At 39.8% G+C, this 20,852-nt stretch overlaps 1 protein-coding gene across 7 annotated transcripts in view; it reads right to left on the bottom strand.

Annotated features, from left to right (window-relative positions):
- Positions 1-11,831: 11,831 nt before the first annotated feature.
- The window catches only part of TSPAN4 (tetraspanin 4), a 359,373-nt gene continuing 350,352 nt past the window's right edge, over positions 11,832-20,852 (bottom strand). For all 7 annotated transcript variants that reach the window (XM_064657620.1, XM_064657621.1, XM_064657623.1 and 4 more), the window contains one exon: positions 11,832-20,389. In XM_064657620.1, coding sequence (XP_064513690.1) covers positions 20,321-20,389 — 69 coding nt within the window. In that variant the 3' untranslated portion in view covers positions 11,832-20,320. The remainder of the gene's footprint in view (positions 20,390-20,852) is intronic.

Below are 20,852 nucleotides of genomic sequence, written 5' to 3' on the forward strand. Positions count from 1 at the left end.
GGTTCTTTAACCACTTCTTAGTTATAAAGATTGTTGAGGAAGTTGTAACAATTTAGTGTTTATGGGCTGGAGTGAAAATATAGAATACCTTTTCCATTTCTACTATGAGCTACTAGTGGTAATTATTTGTAAAAGTGGGGATGGTATTTTGTGCTTGCTTGTGTGTGGAGACTGCAAACTTAATGGATGTAATTGTAACTGTAACTGTAATTACAGTTTCTCCTGAATTTGGGACATGTCTTTTGAAGTTTACTGTTTTGATTAATACACAGTGCAGCTGTTTGACTTCAGTTAAAGAAATGTCAGCACAAAGAAGATGGATTCTACCTCTGCAGCTTGAAGAGCTTGTATGCCTGTATGCAGCTATTTCCTGAAAATAACATTCCCTCAGTGATCACTTTATATGTAGTAAGTGAAAATTAAGTCAGCCTGAATTGGTGGTTTTTAGTCTACCAGGCAATCACTTTGATAGTCCATGTTGGAGAAATTTGTATCTTTGATTTGATTAACACTGCTTACTCAAACAGCTGCAAAAATAAATCACATCACTTATAAGTTTTAAAATGCATTCTATTGGAACAAGAACATTATAACAAAATGTTATTTTGCAAAAAATGTGGATGAATGGAATCTAAGACACAAAATTTAAAATAGTTTGCTGTTTTACATTCCTACTTATATCAGTTTTTCTGGATATATTTTAATGTCTAATTGGTTACAATGTAACTTAAAATTATTTTAGTAAAAACACTGTAGAAAAACTTATATGCTATTTTTCCTAGAAACAAACAAACAAGTTTCTTACAAGCTCTTAATGAAAGCTCTTAATATGACTTCCAACATGTTAGAACTTATTCCCCACTTAACTGCTGAGACCAAAGCGGAGTTGCCTTCATGTGGCACATAGATTATCATGTTTTGTTCCTTCCATTGTGTGGAGTTTAAATAAGATAAAATTTGGCAATTGTCTAGTGTGGGAAGGCAAAATAGCCAACAGGCAGTTACTGCCCAATGTAGGAAATTATTTAGGATTGTTTATGTCCATTTTCACCGAATCTTTAATGTTTCTTCTCTGATTTTTCAGGTGAACTCATGTGGGGCAGAAAAGTTGCTATAGATTATTTAGTTATTATTACAGTTTTTGCAACCTTTTTGTGTTTTTCTTTGCTCCTTTTGGAGGCTGAACAAAACAAATGCTGAGTGGACATGTCTGTATATCATGCATAGATGATAGGCTGGCAGTAGCAGCATCAGCATTCTTGTGCTGTGGAAACTTGGGAAAAGACGCCTTGGAGTGTTGAGTGACCACACAGACAGAGGGGGAGAGAGTGATTTATGTCATTTGCAAAGCTGGCTCCCTAATCCCTATAGTTACTGGAGAGATATTGTTGTAGGTAGGGTGGCAAAGCTCAGCTCTGGTCATGGCAGTTCCCTCTGGGCTGATTTCCCCCTTGGTACACAAATGCTGTTTCAGTTGCTGTGATGGGAGGTTTTGTGTAAAACAAGTGAACAAGTGGTTGTGTTATTTTTGCTCTGCTATGTCATGTCCTTATGTGAAAAAACCTTTGTGCTAATAATCTTTTTCATTTTGCTCTCATGAGCAAAATGCTCTCAACTGATCAGCCTGGCTAATGAAAGCCAAAGTGCCTTTGTTTTGCACTAGAGCTGGAGCTAGTGAGGAACCAGGTGGAGATATTTGGCATATTTAATGCAGACCACTTCTGCTATCGTAAGTAAATGAGAAGCACCCCTCTTCACAAATATATTGTCGCGTGTTGCAACTGTAGATGGAGCTTTAAATTAGTCAATTCTTTTTTTTAACCTTGCTGATATCATTAGCTGAAATTAACATTAGAAAGTGTTTTATTCAATGATGCTTTTAGAACCACAGCACTGAATGGTTGTCTGCTCTATCAGGCCTTCGTGTCTTGCTTTAACTCGGAACAATTTTTTAAAATTAAATTGCATTTGCTGTTAGCTTAGAAATGTTTTAGATGCAGTTTCTGTGTCAAACAGGGGGCCAGGATCCATTTAATTCCTCCTTTCCTCGTTCCCATCAACTCTGAAATTGTGGTTGATGTGAGGATGCAATTGCACACAGGACATTGGTTGAGCTCATGTCTTGAAATCCTGGTTTAGAAGTTGTTGACTATTTTAAGGCACTGGGGGTTAAATTGTACCTTTAGTATTTGCTTTAAGATTTGGGATTACTGCCTTTGATATACAAGAGGGAGTGATTAGTAATTTTTAAGAGGTTATTTTTTTTTTACTGGATCAGAGTTTTCAATTGCTTGAATAAGTTAAATAAATATATAATGTGGCAGGGAGAATCTTCATCATCCCCAGAATGAAGTCTTTCTTTTTGTGTCTAATATAGAGTGCTTAAATCTGTGACAGGAGCAAGGTCCCAGTTTTGTATTCAGATTTCATCTTCTCCCCTTAGCAGCAGCTATTTATCTAATCTGCTCATGTCTCTTAAGGTGGTGGGCAGGGCAGAGAAGGGAAACAGAGTGTTTGTGGCTGCTTGAGGGAGATGAGGAGGAGGGAACGGGGCAAAACAACTGCTTTCAGAAAAAATGCACTTTCTCCTTTTCTCTCTCTTGTAGGACCCAGAGAGAGAGAGACTTAGCAAACTGAAACCCAAACCCCTGTGTTCCAAGATGATCCCTGTGCATTTTTGAGCATTGACTGTCTTGGAGCCAAGGACTGCGAAATACTTTGGCAGGCAGTACTCCATCCTTGGCATATATATTTGTAAAAACCGACATTACTTTTCTGATGGCTTCTCTCAGTGCTTTTTGGCAGAGCACTAAGTTATTGAGTGAATTTTGCAGATGACAACATGAATACTGTAAATATTCATCGCCTTTCCAGGTACACATATTAGTGTATAATTTGAATTTCAAGTGTGTGCAATATTAAACTCCTCATGATATATGAGAAAAACTCATCATAGTTATATGAGAAGATTTTTCCCTCTCCTTCTCAGGAGCCCTTGATTGTTAGGGATAACTGCACTGAAAAAAATGGTACACTTCTAAGGTAAAGACTTGGAAGAGGACAGTGTTCCAAAGAGCACCCAGCCTTAAACAGATCTTGCAGTCAAAGTATGATGAAGAAAGAAAAGAGAAAATTACTTTTTCAGTGCTGGGTAGTAAGTCTGTCACAAAGTCAAATGGGAGCCAAGGTTTCTGACTCTCCGTGTCCTGGGGGGCATCAGGCACAGCATCTCCAGCCGGTCAAGGGAGGGGATTGTCCCGCTCTGTTCTGCACTGGTGCGACCTCACCTTGGATATTGTGTGCAGTTTTGGGCACCACAATGTAAGAAAGACATGAAGCTGTTAGAGAGTGTCCAAAGGAGGGCAAGGAAGACGGTGAAGGGCCTTGAGGGGAAGCTGTATGAGGAGTGGCTGAGGTCACTTGGCCTGTTCAGCCTGGGAGGGGAGACCTCATCACAGTCTACAACTTCCATGCGAGGGGCAGAGGAGGGGCAGGCACTGATCTCTTCTCTGTGGGGACCAGTGACAGGACCTGAGGGAATGGCCTGAAGTTTTATCAGGGGAGGTTTAGGTTGGATATTAGGAAATGCTTCTTCACCCGGGGGGTGTTTGGGCACTGGAAAAAGTTCCCCAGAGAAATGGTCACAGCACCAAGCCTGACAGAGTTCAAGAAGCATTTGGACAACACTCTCAGGCACATGGTGTGATTTTTGGGATGGCCCTGTGTAGGGCCAGGAATTGGGCTTCGATTATCCTTTGGGGTCCCTTGTAACTGAGGATATTCTATGATTCTCTCTCCCATCACATGCTGGCTAGATTCTGCTGCTGAGTCATCAGAAACCAGAACAAGCCAGAGCAAAGTAGGGTCCCTTCCTCACTTACACTGTGAGGGTCTTCTCAAGATCATTCACTGTATCTGTTGGCAACAAGTTGGGGTTGTGTGTGTGTCAAAGGAAACAGGGCATGCTGCCATTCTGAGTGGTGCTGAGAGAAGTGATGAGTCCCTCCTCTCTCCACCACAGAGTGAGGGAAAATGGCTTTGCTTGTAGATATGAAGACAAGTAATTATACAAAGCATAAATGGAAATAGTAATTTGCACAACATGCAATCAGGTGGAGGAATTAATTACTGCAATAAGTCATAAAGCCACAGACACTAGCTGGATCTTTAAAAGGCCTGAATATTTTCCTGGTTGTGGTGTCACTGATTATACACTTTAAAGGGAGAATAGTGGTGTGTGAGTCCTCCTGCTGTAAGGAGAATTGTTACTCTTCTGAGACATCTTCTCTCCACCCCAACCCTCACAATATTTGAACATTTTTTCCAGTACACTGGTAGTTATGGCTTTTTCTGTATGTTATCTGGATAAGCCGAAAAGACAAAAAGAAGGATCTGTAGTGGATCACGTTTGCATGGCTAACCTTGTGCTTTTTAATCTTGCTTGCGTACACGCTTCAGGGGATATACTTCTCTCCTTTGAGAATGGCTGTTTTGTCTCTATGTTTGTCTGATGTTTGAGTCAAACTGCTGGTCAACTTTCATTTCAAGTTGTTTTCTTTGTAAGTGAAAGCTTTTTTTTCCTTTTGCTGACATTCAAGCACTGTTGGTGTTCAGGGACCATTGCTGCTTAAAGATTCCACAGGCCCCATTTTGCCACTGACTTGCATGTCTGGGAGCCCATTTGTTTTCTAGATTTTTGTTGTTTATAATTAAAACAGAATTTAGCAGTGCAGCTGCAGCTTGATTGCAGCTCTTTTAATGAATCTCAAACGAAAACATAATCCTGCTTTATCTTGTGTTGACTCAGTGAGGAGGAATCAAAAGAAGTAGTAATGCCTTTCCCCTGTTCTGCAGAAAGTTTAAACCCATTATTTGGAAGGACAGAGTAGATGGTGGTTCTTCACAATGAAAAAGAGAACACTTCTGAGAACAGAGCTATGCTGTAAAGTTGTATAGCTCAGCCAGTTTTTATTGATAATGCTACATTTGTAATAAAGAAAGGTTTTAAGGTTATTTCCACAGGCAGCATTAAATGGCTTTCTGGGAAGTAAATGGTTGCATCTGAAAGAATTTACTTCTAATTTCAGAGCAACCCCAAAATAATGAAAGCTTTGCTTAGTGAGAAGCATTATACAGTGCAGGTGTCAGGCACTTAAATTTGGGCAGTTTCTTCATGGTGATGGAGAGATGTTTCTCAGACTGACTTCAGGTGCTAACAAAGCAGGAGGATAATGGCTTGACTCACTGCACGTGAAAATGTTTTTGAATTTCTGGTTGTATTGGAGTGCTCTGGAAATGCAGTGCTTAAAATGAGCCCTTGGAGTTCTACAACGGTATCTCTCTCTGCAATGCTTTTCTTTAACTGTAAAACTTTGCATTCTACCTGACAGTAAAACCTGTGATGCTCAGCTGAAAGGATTTCATGAGTAGCTTATCAAATGTGCATCACTCTGAGGAAGGATGTTTGATTTAGTTTAAAAATTACCTATATCTTGATAAATGTCTCCTCCCTGGGAGGAATCCTTCTATTCCTCCTGTGGGAATAGAATTTATGGCAAGGCAAACTTCTCTTACTAAGGAAAAGATTATAAAAGAATTTATTTAGAAAAAACACGAAACATTTTTATTTAATGAATCATGGATTTTTCTGCACATTATCAGAGTAATTATTTCCTGTGCTTATGTATCGCATTATTTTTCTTCAAACTATTTTGCACCTCAAGTGTTTTGTCAATTAAAATGATTCTGTGTTTTGGTTTTGTTACTTTTGTGTAACGAAGCATTTGTAAGCATGTATAGTTATTACTCTAAAGACTGTTCTTATAAAATAGGTGTTCAAATATGGAATAAAACATGAATAAACAAAACCAGTTGGCACAAAAGGAACTGATAAATGGAAGAATATTTCATTACCAAATCTGCAACTGTTTCAAGGATTGGCCTGTATGTCTTATAAAACAGTTTGAATATTATTTACTTGTTTTAAACTTCATCACTTTGCAGACCTTATCATTTCCCTGGTCCTATGAGCCACTAATGCAAGGAGGACAAAGATTCATAGAGTTCTGGGTAAATGTTGAATGCACATTTCTCTGGGCTCTTGTGAAGGGCTGTGCTCTAATCTTTAGAAATTTAGATCTAAGCTACTGACATTCTTATGGGTACAAAGCTTGGGGAGGGGGCATGGGACACAGAACAAGGAAAAGTGCCTTGCAGGAACATATCACTGAATTCAGTTTTGCATATATAGGATTTAATACATGGGTTATGTGTGTGTGCAAATGATACCAAATGCTGTGATTGTTGTAATCCCCTTTTAATAAAGGGATTGACTTGTAGTACAAAATTGCTTACATAATTCTGCAGCTGCATTATCCATTCCAAGGGTTTTGAAGACGTATGTGTTTTGTAGCTATCAGTACCTCCTAACTGCAGTAACTGCAGAACTTGTTTTTATGAAATGTTATTCGTGGTCATCAAACAGGAATTGAAAGTACTTTGTCCCAGACTGATGGGCCTGTGGATGACATGGGTCAGGGACACATGAAGCTGAGTTTCAGCTAAACCTCTAGCCAAATGCATTCAAATGGTAACTCTGCATTTTGACATGGAACATTTTTGTGAGTATACTGCTTTTGCAACGACTCTTTTGGGTCCATGTATAAATACTGTAATGGAAATGACAGTGCCCGTGTGCTACCCTTGTCAGAGTGGTGTCTGCTGCACAGAGCAGGGCAGGGTCTCCACTGGCTGATGCTGAGGTCCCTGGCATAGTTATGCTGAAAGAGCCTCAGGCAGCTGCTTGGTGTTTTGGTTCATTGTGTTTTACCTCAGCACTAATTCCAGTATTCTACTTTTGATTCATTTCTAGGTTTGCATGTGTATATACAGTCACTAAGCTTCTTATTTCTTTCATCTTTCTGTCAAGATCCAAGTTTTCCCCCTGTGGTGTAATGCCTATCTGATCATTGTTTGATACCTGAGCTTGTCTAAAGTCTAGAAAGGGAAATTCAATTTTGTATTTCTGTTTGTGGAGAAGCTGATGTGCCTCTGATTCCTGACAGAGAGGTTTCAGTGTGCCAGTCCTCAGGGCAATGGTGATGCTGTGAAGAGTGGAGCAGATCTGGTTCCAGTAGAAAACCTGGGCTGAAGAGAAGGGCACAGAGAAAGACAAAATAATTCTGTAATCTAGGAAGGTCTGTCCACCTTCAGAAGTAGGGGTTATGTTTCCCCTTTTCCAGTCAGTGGGAACAGTGTAACAAGCCACACTCCCTGTGATCTCACAGGGCTCCTTCAGGAGGCAGCAGGACTATTTGCACTACAGATCATTCGTCTAAGAGTCAAGTGGGGTTTCAGCACCCTTATGGGTACTCCCTGGCCCCTTTCAAGAAGAGGAATCCCAAAATAGGACCCTCATTTGCTGCTGATGGTTTTCCCAGTCACCATCTGTCTTACTGTTGGGTCCAGTGGAAAGCCTTAATAGTACGAAAAGCTAAAAATCTTAACTGAAAGCTTTTCTGGTTTCTCCCAACCCACTCTGAGTTGTGCTAGATCTGAAGCAATCCCCCTGAAATACAAGAGGAAAGTAGTCCATCTGACTAGATTACCTCCTTCCCCGTTAGGTAGAAAATGATTTTTCAGAAAATCTTGTATTGGATACATATCCAGTTTATGCTCTTTAGTTACTCTAATTTTTAAGCAAAAGCTATCTTGGCTGAATGCTTTTTAAAATAATGTAATGGAAAGTCAGAGAGATCAAATACCAGACATGCTGCTGGTCCTGCTTCCTTTACCCAACTCTTTATCTGTCTGTCTCTTTACCTGTAGTGTAGCATTATTAGAGTAGTGTGAATCCTGTCGTGAAACTCCTTCTAATTGCTAAGCTGGAATTTCAAGGCAGGAGAGAGGTGAGCTGTTCTCATTCAAAGGTAAGCCTGTGAAACCTGGGTCTAGACAACTGGAGGAGAACATGACTGCAGGGATACATGGGCTGCTTTAAAATGAATGGATTTATTACACAATTCTCCTGCTAGTTTGGAGACATCTGCCTTTATCTAATACCACTATACATGTGTGTGTATATATAGAGATAGATATATAAATGGGAAAATGTTTATCTTCTGTGTGCTGTTTAGAAATTCTCAGTCAAACAGAAGTACTTAAGATTAAGACCTTAATATTTAATAAGCTCTCAATTGTTAGAGAGCAGTGAGCCTGCCAGTGTGAGATTGGGCTGGCAGCTCAGTGGATTAATGGAAACATAGAGCTCAATTTAAAAGCCCTGAATGATAATCTTTAAATATGCTTAGACATTGTGGTTGTGCAGTTTCCCTGGGGAATCATCATATTCTCTGCTTCAAAAATTTCACTGAAGACTTAACTGAAACTACAGCTCAACTTTGCCTATTGGGAAATCTACTTTCATTCCCGAGGCTTACATTCCTTCTGTGTGCATCTGTACACCCAGAGTGTGATTCCTTGTGGGTTTTCATTTATTATGTTTTTGCCACAGGAACAATTTTACACAGACTTGAAAAACAAAAATTGCAGAGTTGAGCAACTTTTCTACCTGAACAGAGATCTTGCTTAGGCTTTCAAACAAGCAAATGTTGCTATTTGAAAATACTGAAGTGAAAATTCTGTTGATGCCTGTGATATGTGATCTCAATAAGGTAGGCGGAGAAAATATGTTTTTTTTTAAACTCCTGTATGTGAAATTCTGTGGTGCTTTGGGTTCATGTAACCCATTTCAATAGCACTTCATTCTCTGATAGAGATCTGAGAAGTCCCACTGCAATGATAGTGTAGACACAATGTGATGCATTCTGGGATGTCTTCAGACAAATTGAAAGGCTTGAGAATTATAGGAGATTGCTTTTTCTTATTTATATAAGAACTTGCCAGTCTGAAAGGTGCCTATATTTGGAGTTGCTTTAGTTGTGTATACATTTCTGGGGATTATCTCAATTTCAATTTAATTTGCCATTTCACTTCATGCTATAAAGCTCTCAGGGAATCTTTAATTTCAGTGAAAGCTCACTAAATTAAAATGAAAATGAAATAAGCTTGCATCATCAGCACTGAGAATGGCAGTGTTATCCTGAATTTCTATTAATACTTCACCAGAGCTGCTTGTGCACATAAAGCACCAGGGTACTCAACTTGTGTTCAGAAGTCATTGTGTAGCTGAACACCCTTGCCTTCCGGGTAATTGCACTGATGTCAAGAAAGCTTTTTCACTTGCAGGACACTGTGCTCTGTGTGGCCAGTGACAGATCAGATGTGCCTGCTGAGTTCTTTTAAATCATAGAATCAGAATGGTTTGGATTGGAGATTATCCAGTTCCAACCCCACCAGCCCTGGGCCAAGGACACCTTCCACTAGACTAGGCTGCTCAAAGACCCATCCAACCTGGCCTTGAACACTTCCAGGGTTGGGGCATCCATAACTTCTCTGGACAACATGTTCCAGAGCCTCACCATCCTCACAGTAAATAATTTCTTTCTATACCTATTTCTTCTCCAGGCTGAACAACCCCAACTCTCTCAGCCTGTCCTCATAGGAGAGGTGTTACAGCCCTCTGAGCATCTTTGTGGCCCTCCTATGGACCTGCTCCGGCAGGTCCACATCCTTCTTATGTCCCAGAAGTCCCAGAGCTGGAAGTAATAAGGCAGGTGGGATCTCACTAGAGTGGCGTAGAGGGAGAGAATCACCTCTCTTGACTTGCTGCTTTTCTTTCTGGGCTGCAAGCACACATTGCCAGGTCCTGTTGAGCTTCTCAACCAAACTGAAGTCCTTCTCCTCAGGGCTGCTCTCGGTCCTGTATTGTATTTGCCCAGCCCATATTTGTGCTTGGGATCTCCCTGACTCAGGTGCAGGATGTTGCACTTCACCTTGTTGAACTTCATGAGGTTTGCATAGGCCCACCTCTCAAGCCTGTCCAGGTCCCTCAGGATGACATCCCTTCCCTCCAGCGTGTCGACTGCACCACACAGCTTGGTATTGTTGGCAAACTTCCTGAGGGTGCACTTGATCCCACTGTCCAAGTCAGTGACACAGATGTTAAACAGGGCCGGTCCCCCTGGACCCCCAAGGAACACCACTCATCACTGATCTCCTCTTGGACTCTCTGCTGTTTGACCACAATTCTTTGAGAGTGACCATCCAGCCAATTCCTTATCCACTGAGTGATCCTTCCATTAAACCAGTGTCTCTCCCGTTTAGAGATAAAGGTTGTTATGCAGGACAGTGTCAACTGCTTTGTACAATTCCAGATAGATGATGTCGGTTACTCTTCCCTTATCCACCTCTGTAACCCCATCATAAAAGGCCACCAGATTTTTTAGGCATGATTTGCCCTTAGTGAAGCCATGTCCCAAATCACCTCCTTATTCTCCGTATGCCTTAGCATATTTTCCAGGAGGATCTGCTCCATGATTTTGCCAAGCACTGAGGTGAGACTGATCGGCCTGGAGTTCTCCAGGTCTTCCATTTTTCCGTTTATAAAAATGGGGGTTATGTTTCCCCTTTTCCAGTCAGTGGGAGCTTCACTGCACTGCCATGACTTCTCAAACATGACAGATAGTGGCTCAGCCACCTCACCCACCAGTTCCCTCAGGACCCACAAATATACCTTATCATGTCATGGACCTCAGCATTTTTCAGTAATGTTTAAATTACATATAAATTCAGTGCCCCTGCTTCCTGGACTGATCTCCTACAAGGCTGGAAAAACTGAAGTTGGAGGATGTAAGACAAATCAGTGTCTGTACCCCTTGTAAATGTTCATCCTCTGAGTATTCCAGTGTCCTTCAGTACCTTAGCGACCTTGCTGCACCTAGGAGGGGAACAGGTGGGGTTGCAAACTGAAGAGCACAGGAAAGCAGGCCGTATGAAAGCAGGGTCAAGGAGAAAAAGGTAAACAAAATGGCACTGAACATTTCTCTTTGACCTTGTGTATGCTGGATACGGTTGGTGACTTTCACCTTCTCCTGGTGACAGTGTCAGCTTCAGTAACTCTCCTAGAAAGTTGCCTATGTGCGTGCTGGGGGTGGTAAGATGAAAACTTTATAAAAGGGGCAGACTGAGTGGCCCCAGCAGCAGTACCAGTGGGGCATATTGTTTTTGTCATACAGATGTGAATCACAGTGTTCTACAGAGAAGGACTGCTTTAGTCCAACAACTGAGAGAACCACTACCTACACAAGACTCAACCCCCCAAATCTGCTAAACCACAAGGACTCAGCAGAATAGTTTGAACAGAGACTTTTAACATGCTGCAGCCCTGATTCTGTTCTGGGAGGGCTTTTCTGAAAGAAGTGTCTGTTCTGAATAAGCTGACCATGTATTTCATAGGATACTGCTCTATTTTTGTACCTTACAGTGGGGAAAAACAGTCTGCTCAGGTCTCTTGTCCATTTTCAACCTTCTCCCTTAATTTTCATTTAAGTTTTTTCATACCTGTCATTTTTATTTCCCCTTTTCTTCCTCACCTTTCCTGGTGCAGACATTTGGATAAACTGGAGTCCTGTGTGATCCATAGCAAAGATTGCTTGCATTGGAGTATTCTAGTTCTGAGAAGAACATACACAGATTTTTTGAATGTACATTAACTCGTGATTGCATCAGGAACAAGGGAGTGTGATTTGCAGCAAGCTTTTAATTGTGCCAGTTTTTCATGTGATAATTCTTCTTTTAAACCTGTGAGCACTTATTTCAAAGGACCTTTTGATAATGAAGATTGTTTTGTGTCAGGGTAACCAGCTGTGGTGCACAGTTAGGAATAAGAAGGTGTTTAATAGGGAAGAACTTCAATGCACGGACTTCACAGGGAGATTTAAAACTTCAATTTTTATTAGCACCAAATACCAAGCAAGTTCCATGACAACAAGCTGTACTTCCAAGCTGGTGAGTTATTTTGTTTAGGGAAAGGGGAGTTAGTAATTATATGACACATCAATTCAGTCTATGTACTCTCTTGTGGTTGCATATGCAAATCCGTAATTCCTTCAGTTGTGCACAGGTCTGAGTTCACAATTTCTGTCTTTCCCCCAAAAGTAGGAGTGTTTTCAATCATGAGGTTTTGAGGCAACTCTGTTCTTGAGAGACCAAGTAGTATAACTTAGCTGCTCAGCAGGAGAATAGTCAAAGCACCTCTGGCTTCTAGGGGGAAATAGTACTGTTTCTATAATACTTGTGTGTCCAGTTCCTGCAGCTGAGCTTACAGCGTGAAGAATTTACCCAAACAGCTTCACTTGTACCTCCATGCAGCCTCTCTATTCAACTAATGCCAACATGACTTTCAAATGAAATTAATACAGGTGCAAAGACAGTGGCCGTTGGTGGGGAGAGAGGAGGGTTGTGTGGTGTTGGTGCTCTGGGGATTATAAAGAAGCTTTTGGTGACTTTGACTGTGACAAGAGATCTGGCATAGGCTTATAGAGTGAGAAGTGGGGTTCCAAAAAAGCACTAGAATCAGCACCATGGAGAAGTGCTCTTTTCCTGGAGTACTTGTAAATGCTTCATTCTAATTGCGTTTGTAAACAGATTTAACTCCCTTGGGGGAAGGATGGTTCTGTTCCTTGAGAAATGAGAGCCTGAAAATGAGAGAACTGAGAACACCTCCCCCACACCCCCTTTTTTTTTCTTTCTTTTTTTTTCTTTTGTAGAATTTACCTTGGATAGTTGGGCTGCCACAGTACAAACTGTGGGGATGTATATGCTGCTCCACTCATCTCAACAGTGTATGGATGCAGGTGAGCATTTCAAAAGAACAGCAAAGACATAATTTCTGACATGAGGTATTTTTTAACTCAATATTCTGGATGCTTATTATTCAAACTGAGATATAATATCAGAATCTGTTCAATGCATTTGTGGATGATACAGTTAACACTGAACAAGTTTCCAAGGTAAACTGGGTTAAAAGAAAGAAACAAAAAGGGAAAAAAGCATCCCTGCAGCATTAGTTTCTCTGGAGAATGCTAAGCAGCTAGTGACGGTTCTGCTTGATAACAGTGCTCATCTAGCCACTTGCAGGCTCGCATCAAGGAACTGAGGATATTAAAAGCAATTCAGATTCAGTCACTACTTAGTCTATAACTAGGCTGCATGAATTACTTGGTTACAGTGCTTATTTTACTCTGTTGTGTAGGGACTATGGTCTCCTAAGTCAATATCAAACCCGAACTTCGTAAAGCCATGTAAGATGTCTATCATTAGACACTAAAATTTATACAATACAAATAATTGAATCCTCTCCACATTTGACAGACTGGGACTTTGATTGATCAGGTATTGTAGAGGTGGAAGGGCTGAAGCAGCAACGGCCTTAAGCTTTAGGGCCAAGGAAAGGTATTTGTGGAAGAGGGAGATGATGAGGTGCATCTGAACAGACTTTTAAGAAACCAGGTCCTGAAATCCCTTTATTTCTACAGTAATTTTTAGTTAATCTTTAGGATGAATGCTTTACACCTGAAACTCTTATGCTGTCCATATGAGACATAAACAGATAAGCAATACACATTAGCAGTTGGTTTTTTATGCTGTAGTTTTCTATAGATTTTTGTTTTCTATAGATTTAATTATTTACAGTTATGTTTTATTTTGTTGGCTGTGATTTGAACTATATTCTGTAATAATAGTAGAATTATATTCTATAAGAGGAATATAGGGGGAAGTTTACAGTGCATAATTATCCCATCCTTTCAAATTATTCTTTTAACCACAACTAGAGGGAAGTCGCTGTTAAGCAATTCTAAAGTAACAAAATGTTCTGCATAAACTATTTCTGCATAAAAGATACCAGCGAGTTGTTTGAGAAACCCATTTAACTGATTAGTTATTTCTTCATTAAAAACCATGCAATGCAAGATGACTTATAGGCCATCTATTTAGTTGTCTAACACACATTGCTGTAGATTTGGTAGTAAATGCTTTCTGGCTGTTGGAGGGAAGAATATAAACTAGGCTGTTCTTGCAGGACAACAAACCCCAGGATTTCTAGTGAATATACAGTATTTCCGTGGGGAAACAGTTTATTGTGGGGGTAGGAGGGAAGCAAGGCCTAGGGTAAAATGACCTATGTAGGCAACTGATGGGATTTCAGAAAAAGTCTTTCAAATGGCACTTGTTAGGTGAGTTAGTAATGACCAATTCCTTATCTATTTGGGGTTTTAACATATGGCAGGTAAGAAACATAGGGCTCTGCATTTTGAACTTTTGATGTGTCAAGACAAAACTTTGGATGAGATTTCATAGGCTGTCCTTAAGTCTCTTTGAAAATTATCACCATGCAGACAGAAACTACTTTGTATTACACAGCCAGTCTAGTCAGCTAAGCCTGATATTCCTGGGTTATGTTAAGTGTACTTGAGGAAAAATAGCAGGATGTCAGGTGAAATACTAGTCTAGTTGTTGATTAAAGTAGAAACAGCCTTGTCTATGCCAACATGTATTTCAAAAGCAAAGACAACTAGGATAGCTACTAGGGGAAGGTACACTGGGCTTAGTTGTTTGAAACAATGGGATCTTGAAAATCAATAGATACTCAATTACCTAGAGTTAAGCTTTAGTGGAAAGACAAATTGGCTGTAAAGGTAATACAGCTGCTCTGTGCCCATACGGTTCTGTAAGCATCATTATGTTAGCGTTCCTGAAGTATAGAACCAATGGTGAATAAATGAAATTAAAAGGCAACATTTTAAAATCTGTATAAGAAGGGTTCTTTTAAATGTATGCAGCATGATGAAATTGTGAAATTCTCTGCTACAATGCAAGACTTAAGGGTAAAGTTTCACAAAGTCAGAAAGGGATTAAAGATAGGTGTGGTTAATGAGACCATCAGTGGTACACTGAACAGGACAAAGAAAATTCAAGTACTGTAAACATGCCTACTGAACTGAGGGAGCTGTAAGAAACTTCCACCAAAGGTTTGGGTTATCCCATATGAAGTTTCCTGCAACAAATTCTAAAATGTCTGGGTCTCTACTTCTACAATTTCAATAGTACACCTTTTTGTTGTTCAGAATGCACAGTTTGGAGGCAATTTCGCTTGCAAACCTGTTTGACCTGTAGGGTGCAATAAATTGTATTGAAAAAGGCAGTGTTAGACATGACTTCAGATAAGATACCTGGCTAACCAGACATTTTTCTAATCTGACACAGTACGAGTTCCTAGTTGTTCCATTGTAACACAGTCTAGCGTTAATTTTCTAAGTTTTTCTATATAATTTCTGAATCCAAGCAACTACCTCAGAAAAAGAGAAGTCCAGTCCTTTTGTTTCAAAATTATCAGTAACAGACAAGTTGTAAACACAAAATAATTGATTTCAGCTCTGAGTATTTTGTTAACACTGTAAATCTGATCTCTCAGTAGTTTCTGAATTGTTGCCCTTAAGAGGAAAAAGAAAGGGATGTATCTTTACCTGGGAACGGGTAAATCGCTTAAAAAACAATAATAAAAACAAATATGTAAGGAGGGATAGGACAAATTAAAGATGGGTAATGAGAAGTGATAAAGAATTAGTATGCTGTGGAGGGTTTTTTAATTGCATACAGTGTGTGTGCACTTGCACACACTTGCACAAACACATATCTATGGGTCTGTATATACTCACTGTATAGCTTGTAGTGCAGTTGATTATAAAGAATACAAAAGACATTCTGTTGTAAACTTTAAAGAATATTTAATAACTTTTAAAAAATAAAATGTATATTTTAAATTTTGTTCTTTATATGAATGCACAAAAATGTATCACTGTAATTGCAGCAACAAAATTCAAAGAACTGAGAAGACTTGCCCACTGTGTTAAGATACCAGTGACAAGTTAGGAAAATTCACAATGGAATCCAAACAAATTTCCCATGGCAGGTCCCGACTTGTTTTCTAGCTGTGAATTGTCTACCTCAGTATCTATGAAGATCATTCACACTTAGCAAATCCTTGCTGACTAAGCAAATAAAGAGTCTAGTTTTAAAATAATCACCACAATCAACACCTGATTTCTCTTGCTTACCTTTGGTGCCACATTCATAGCACAACAACGAAGCAAAGGGGTAAGTGAAAGGCTGCAGCTTTGAGGGCACGTGGCTCTGGGCTGCCTCTTACCACGTTCACAGGGTAGGACAGGAGGTTGTTGGCATGGACAAAGTGTAACCAGTTTGTGAGATGAGAGGGGCGTTTGAGTGGATTTGCAAAGCAACCCTACTGCTGATGCAAGACAAAATATTTTACAGACTCTGTGCAGTTCCTTCCTGTCTATATTATAATCCTACACTGCTGCAGTTAGATGCTAATTATTCAATGAAAGAATAAACCTTTATGAGTTTGTATGATCTGAGAGGGAGAACCAAAGAAGTATTCACAGAACAGAAACAGGACTGAATTTCAGTGATTGTGCATTATATGATGTGGAGCTAAGTAATTCTGTTGTATAAGTAATAAGATTTGGCTGCTAGTGGCAGTACAGGAAAATAAACCATATTAAACTAAATATATATATATATGTATATATTTCATTACAATTGTGCTGATGAAAAGCCAAAAGTATATTGGACTGAATCTAAAAAGCTAAATCCTGATGCTGCTGAATTCAGTAGGTGCAGCCATATGTCCTATACCTTCACATCTTGTTATTAAGCAGAAAGAGCAATGAGAATAAATTAGAAATGCTCCTTTATTGCCTTTGGTTCTGTCTTTAATGTAAATGTATTGAATCTTCCTTTATGTTTAAAGATAAGAAGTCAAAATTATAGAAAAGTCTTTACTAAAAGTGACAAGACACTAATAGAAGCAATTGGAATGACTTCTGTGTTGCTCTGCATACATACAATATCAGCAGCCTTTTAAATGGATATGATATACTACAGGTTACTTATTTATAATCAACCAGTTTAACTCGAAGTTTTATGCGTAACATGGAACTATCTTTTTTTTGTTTTTTAAAAAGATTGTTGCTGTTACATATCAGAAAAATCTTCTGACTTTGTCAGCAGAGAAAGGATGCAATGCTCTTCAAAAGAAAATATGGTAAGTCTGAGGCTTGTAATATGTAGTATGTTCAGAGGTTTGAAATTGGATTGTGTTGGTAATGCTGTAAGCACCGTAAGATCTGTTTGGCCCGTGTGAAGAGAGTTAATAACATCAAATATAGAAAACAGTCCAGTCAGAATTATAAACCAGTTGCAGTAGCATCTCAGCTGGTAGTGTAAGGATAGTATTTAAAAAATAATTATTAGCAGCACTATGTGACCTGGGTTTTTTTTTTGGTTGGTTGGGGCTTTTTTGTTCATTTGTTTTTCCCATAACTATATGTTTTTGTTGCAGTTACTGGGATTTACAAAAGGAGTGTTAGTTAAACTCCCTATAGATACTTGTTTCTGAAAACCAAGGCAGTTTATCTTACTGTAAAGACACCTAAACTGTGGAAAATGATTAGAGGGAACCACAAAATGTGACTTGTCTTCAGTCTCTATTTCTCATATTTTCTCTCCACTGTAGGATTAGCTGAATTCTAACAGTGTTCTCTAACAGCTCAGCACGTATTACTGGGAGACTCACCGGATAAGGGTCTGTGATCTCTCTTTTGCCTACACCACCATCAAGCAAATTGATGAGTAGCTCTCTGTGGGAGTTCTGCTGCACAATGGTTTGCTCTTATCAACTGAACCATCATCAGCCTGCTGTCTCTGTGTTAATTTTTAATGGCAGGGATCACTACAAATAGACTTCTCTACCTTTTATCTATCTTTAAAAAAATCAATGTTTTATTAATGTATTCACCACTCTGTTATGCTACTTTTCAGTGGTGGAAACTCTGAGCTGTCAGCAGGGGCACCTCTGTGTACAAACTATAAAGCAAGGCAAGAACTAATGGTACATCTAACCTGGAATTACATCTGTGCAAGTAAGAAAGGAAAAGAGTGGAGAGAGGGAAGGAATGAAGAACAGGACTGTTTGCAGGTGAGCCTGACTCAGGAAGCAGAGAGCATTGGGACTGGTGATTGTAACACCAAGAGTAAGCTGCTTGCTTGGAGTACAGGGCACCTCTGTGTGGGCTGCTCACTCAGCTTGGAGCAAGGTATGTTAACATTTGTCAAGGTTGTTAGTGTGACAGTAAAATCCATTAGTGGTGGTGAGGTTGCTGTGATAGAGAGTGATCGAGAAGCCACATAAAATGCACACAAGTAATACATTACTTTCAACTTAGCCTGCACAGCTGAATGTCCCCTGGGGATAAGATTTTGGAAGATACTTGCTCTTTTACACATCAGACTGTCCTAAGCATTTCCTGGGAAACCATGGAGTAGTTCAGTAGTTCTTGCCTGAGAGTAAGAAGGCTACAGGAAACCAGCAAAGAGACAAAAAAACCCAAGAGCTAAGGAGTGAGAATGAATCTGTCAGTGGTGCAGGTTCAGAAAAGGATTAGTTATGTGTGTAAAGGAGATTGTTCAATAGGCCATGGGTTGGCAAGTCCAGCTTTATGCTGGAAATTGCCTTTAAATCAAAGCACGCAAAATGTCACTCGTAGCTGAGACCTGCTGTTGTAAGCAGGCTAACTTTTTGTGTGAGCTTGATGCATGCTTCCAGTCTCTCACAGTAAGGATGGCTGCATTGAGCCTTCTGGGAAAACGGCTTCATGGCTGTCTCTCTCATCTAACCATCAGTGGCTGAGAGATCCTCCAAGGCTGGCTGCAGTTAGCAGGCCATCTGCATTACTCTGTTTGCCTGTTCCCTGCTGTGTCCTTTCCCAGCTTCTCCCTGTCACATATGCATTATCTGGGGCTACTTGCTGGTGGGGAATTATTTGTTTGAACAATATGATACATCTGATTCTTAACCTCATTGCTAGAAGGGGTGCACAGGAGGGTACTACAGAAATTACTTTAGTTATCAATGAGTGGGGAAATTGGACAGTAAGTGGCTGTTCCCTGGCTAAGGAAAGTTATGGTTTTGATTCCTGCATATTCCTGCGATTCTGTGATATTTCAGAAAGTGTGGGGTATATTCTAGCCAACAGCTAGGCAAAGGAAGATGCATGTGAAAAGGAGTACTGAGAGGTGACTCCAGTTCTAAGAGAGACTGATGTGTCTTGGCTGTTGTCAGCGTGCAGCTGGGAGAAAAAAAAAGCTAAGCATAAAAGCATCTGAAGTCTTAATAACTCTCAGACAAATGGGCAATGCGCAAAAGATTTTTCCTCAGCAAGGCAAACTCTGTCATACCTGCAGATGATGATATCCCAAAGTAAATTAATGAAATGGTGACATTCAGGGAAGGAACAGCTGACAGCTTTGTACACATCTTCAAGTGCAGAAATGAGTGATATTTTTTGGCAGACTAACTTGAAACAGGAATGATAAAAAATAAAGCCATAGTAGACTGACAGAGAGAGCCCACTCACAAGTTGTTTACTGAAATGAAGATACAGCTGAAAGTAATTACTTGTTTCCCAGAGGTATAAGTGATAGTGCCTTGTACAAGAAATAATACTTGGTTATTTCAGTTGGAATGTAAAATAGGATAGAAAGGTTTCCTCTTTCTGAGGTTAGATGCTGGGTATTTTCACTTCCTTTCAGAAAAGTATGTGTTAATGAATGTAATATATGTAACATATGCAGTCAACCATCTATTGCCACTGGCAATTAGTAAGTGAGGCAATGTCCAATATTGTTTTCCATTAACAGCCAGATCTCACTGTACAGATTCTGATTAAAAGCCTGACTTTGCGGTGCATAAGATTAAAAATACTCCTTTAAAACAACATATTTCTGAAGATGATCCTTTCCGGCTACAAAATCATTTTGAGACACTTGGAGGCAGGGCTGCTTGATCTTGACATTTTAGCTGTGGGCAAACTGTAGTAAAATTACAATTGCATTCAGTGCTAGCTACTCTGTACCTTCTTGCTGAAGAATATGCATTTTCTACTTCCTCTCTTCCGGACTGTGAAATGCGGGAAGGAAACCTGGCAGGTTTCTCAGAGGTCGCCTCAGTGCAATCTTTTCCTAACACTGGTTTGCAGATCAGCCTCTTGTAAGCAACCTCCTTTGTCTTGCCATAGGCCATGGAAAAGGAAACATTGCTCTTTGGAGGTTTTCCTCTGTTTAAAGACAAGGCTGCTTCTTACCTGTGCCAGTTCAAGTACTGACTTTTTCTTTTCTTCCTCCTTCAGTGAAGTGGGGTGATTCACAAAATCTTCAGAAAGATAGCATTATACACAGTTTATAGTACAAAGAGGGGGAGAAAGGTCAGATGAATGAGCATGAAGGAGATTTCTCCTGTGTCCTTTGGAGGAGGAGCAGAAAGACTGGGAAATGGTATCTATGCACAGTAGGTATCTGCCTTGACTACCTGACAATACATGGTCATTGCAAAGGTGAGTCCGAGAATCTAAGAGAAAAAAAACAAAACCCAATCATTTTTCAGTAAGTAAAAAAATCCTATTTATTGAAACAACAAGAAAAAGCATGGCACTAGTTTTGTTCACACACAGGAAGACACATCACATACTGCTTTTCCTGCCCATTCATGCCCTTGTTCTGTTCCTAATGTTTGTGTGCCTTTTGTGCTTATCTATGTTACTGTTTCACAGAATAAACAATGAGAGCAGAGGAGAGTTGGTTTCTCTATGAAGAGCAGCCACAAGATACTGGGAAGAGGCATATTGGAAAAAAAAAATTTGGATGTCTTTTGCTTGAAAATATTTTATAGTAGCAACCCACAGCTCTGGGACTTTGTGAGTACCTCTGGAGCTGTTGCTTTGAAAGACATCAGGTTCATCCCTGACCCTAAGGATGCTGTGGTTTACTTTATTGCACTTTACCTTTCCAGGTCTATGTGTGCACAGGTCCCT

The sequence above is a fragment of the Pseudopipra pipra genome, chromosome 6 (genome assembly GCF_036250125.1).
Source record: "Pseudopipra pipra isolate bDixPip1 chromosome 6, bDixPip1.hap1, whole genome shotgun sequence".
Taxonomy (NCBI): domain Eukaryota; kingdom Metazoa; phylum Chordata; class Aves; order Passeriformes; family Pipridae; genus Pseudopipra; species Pseudopipra pipra.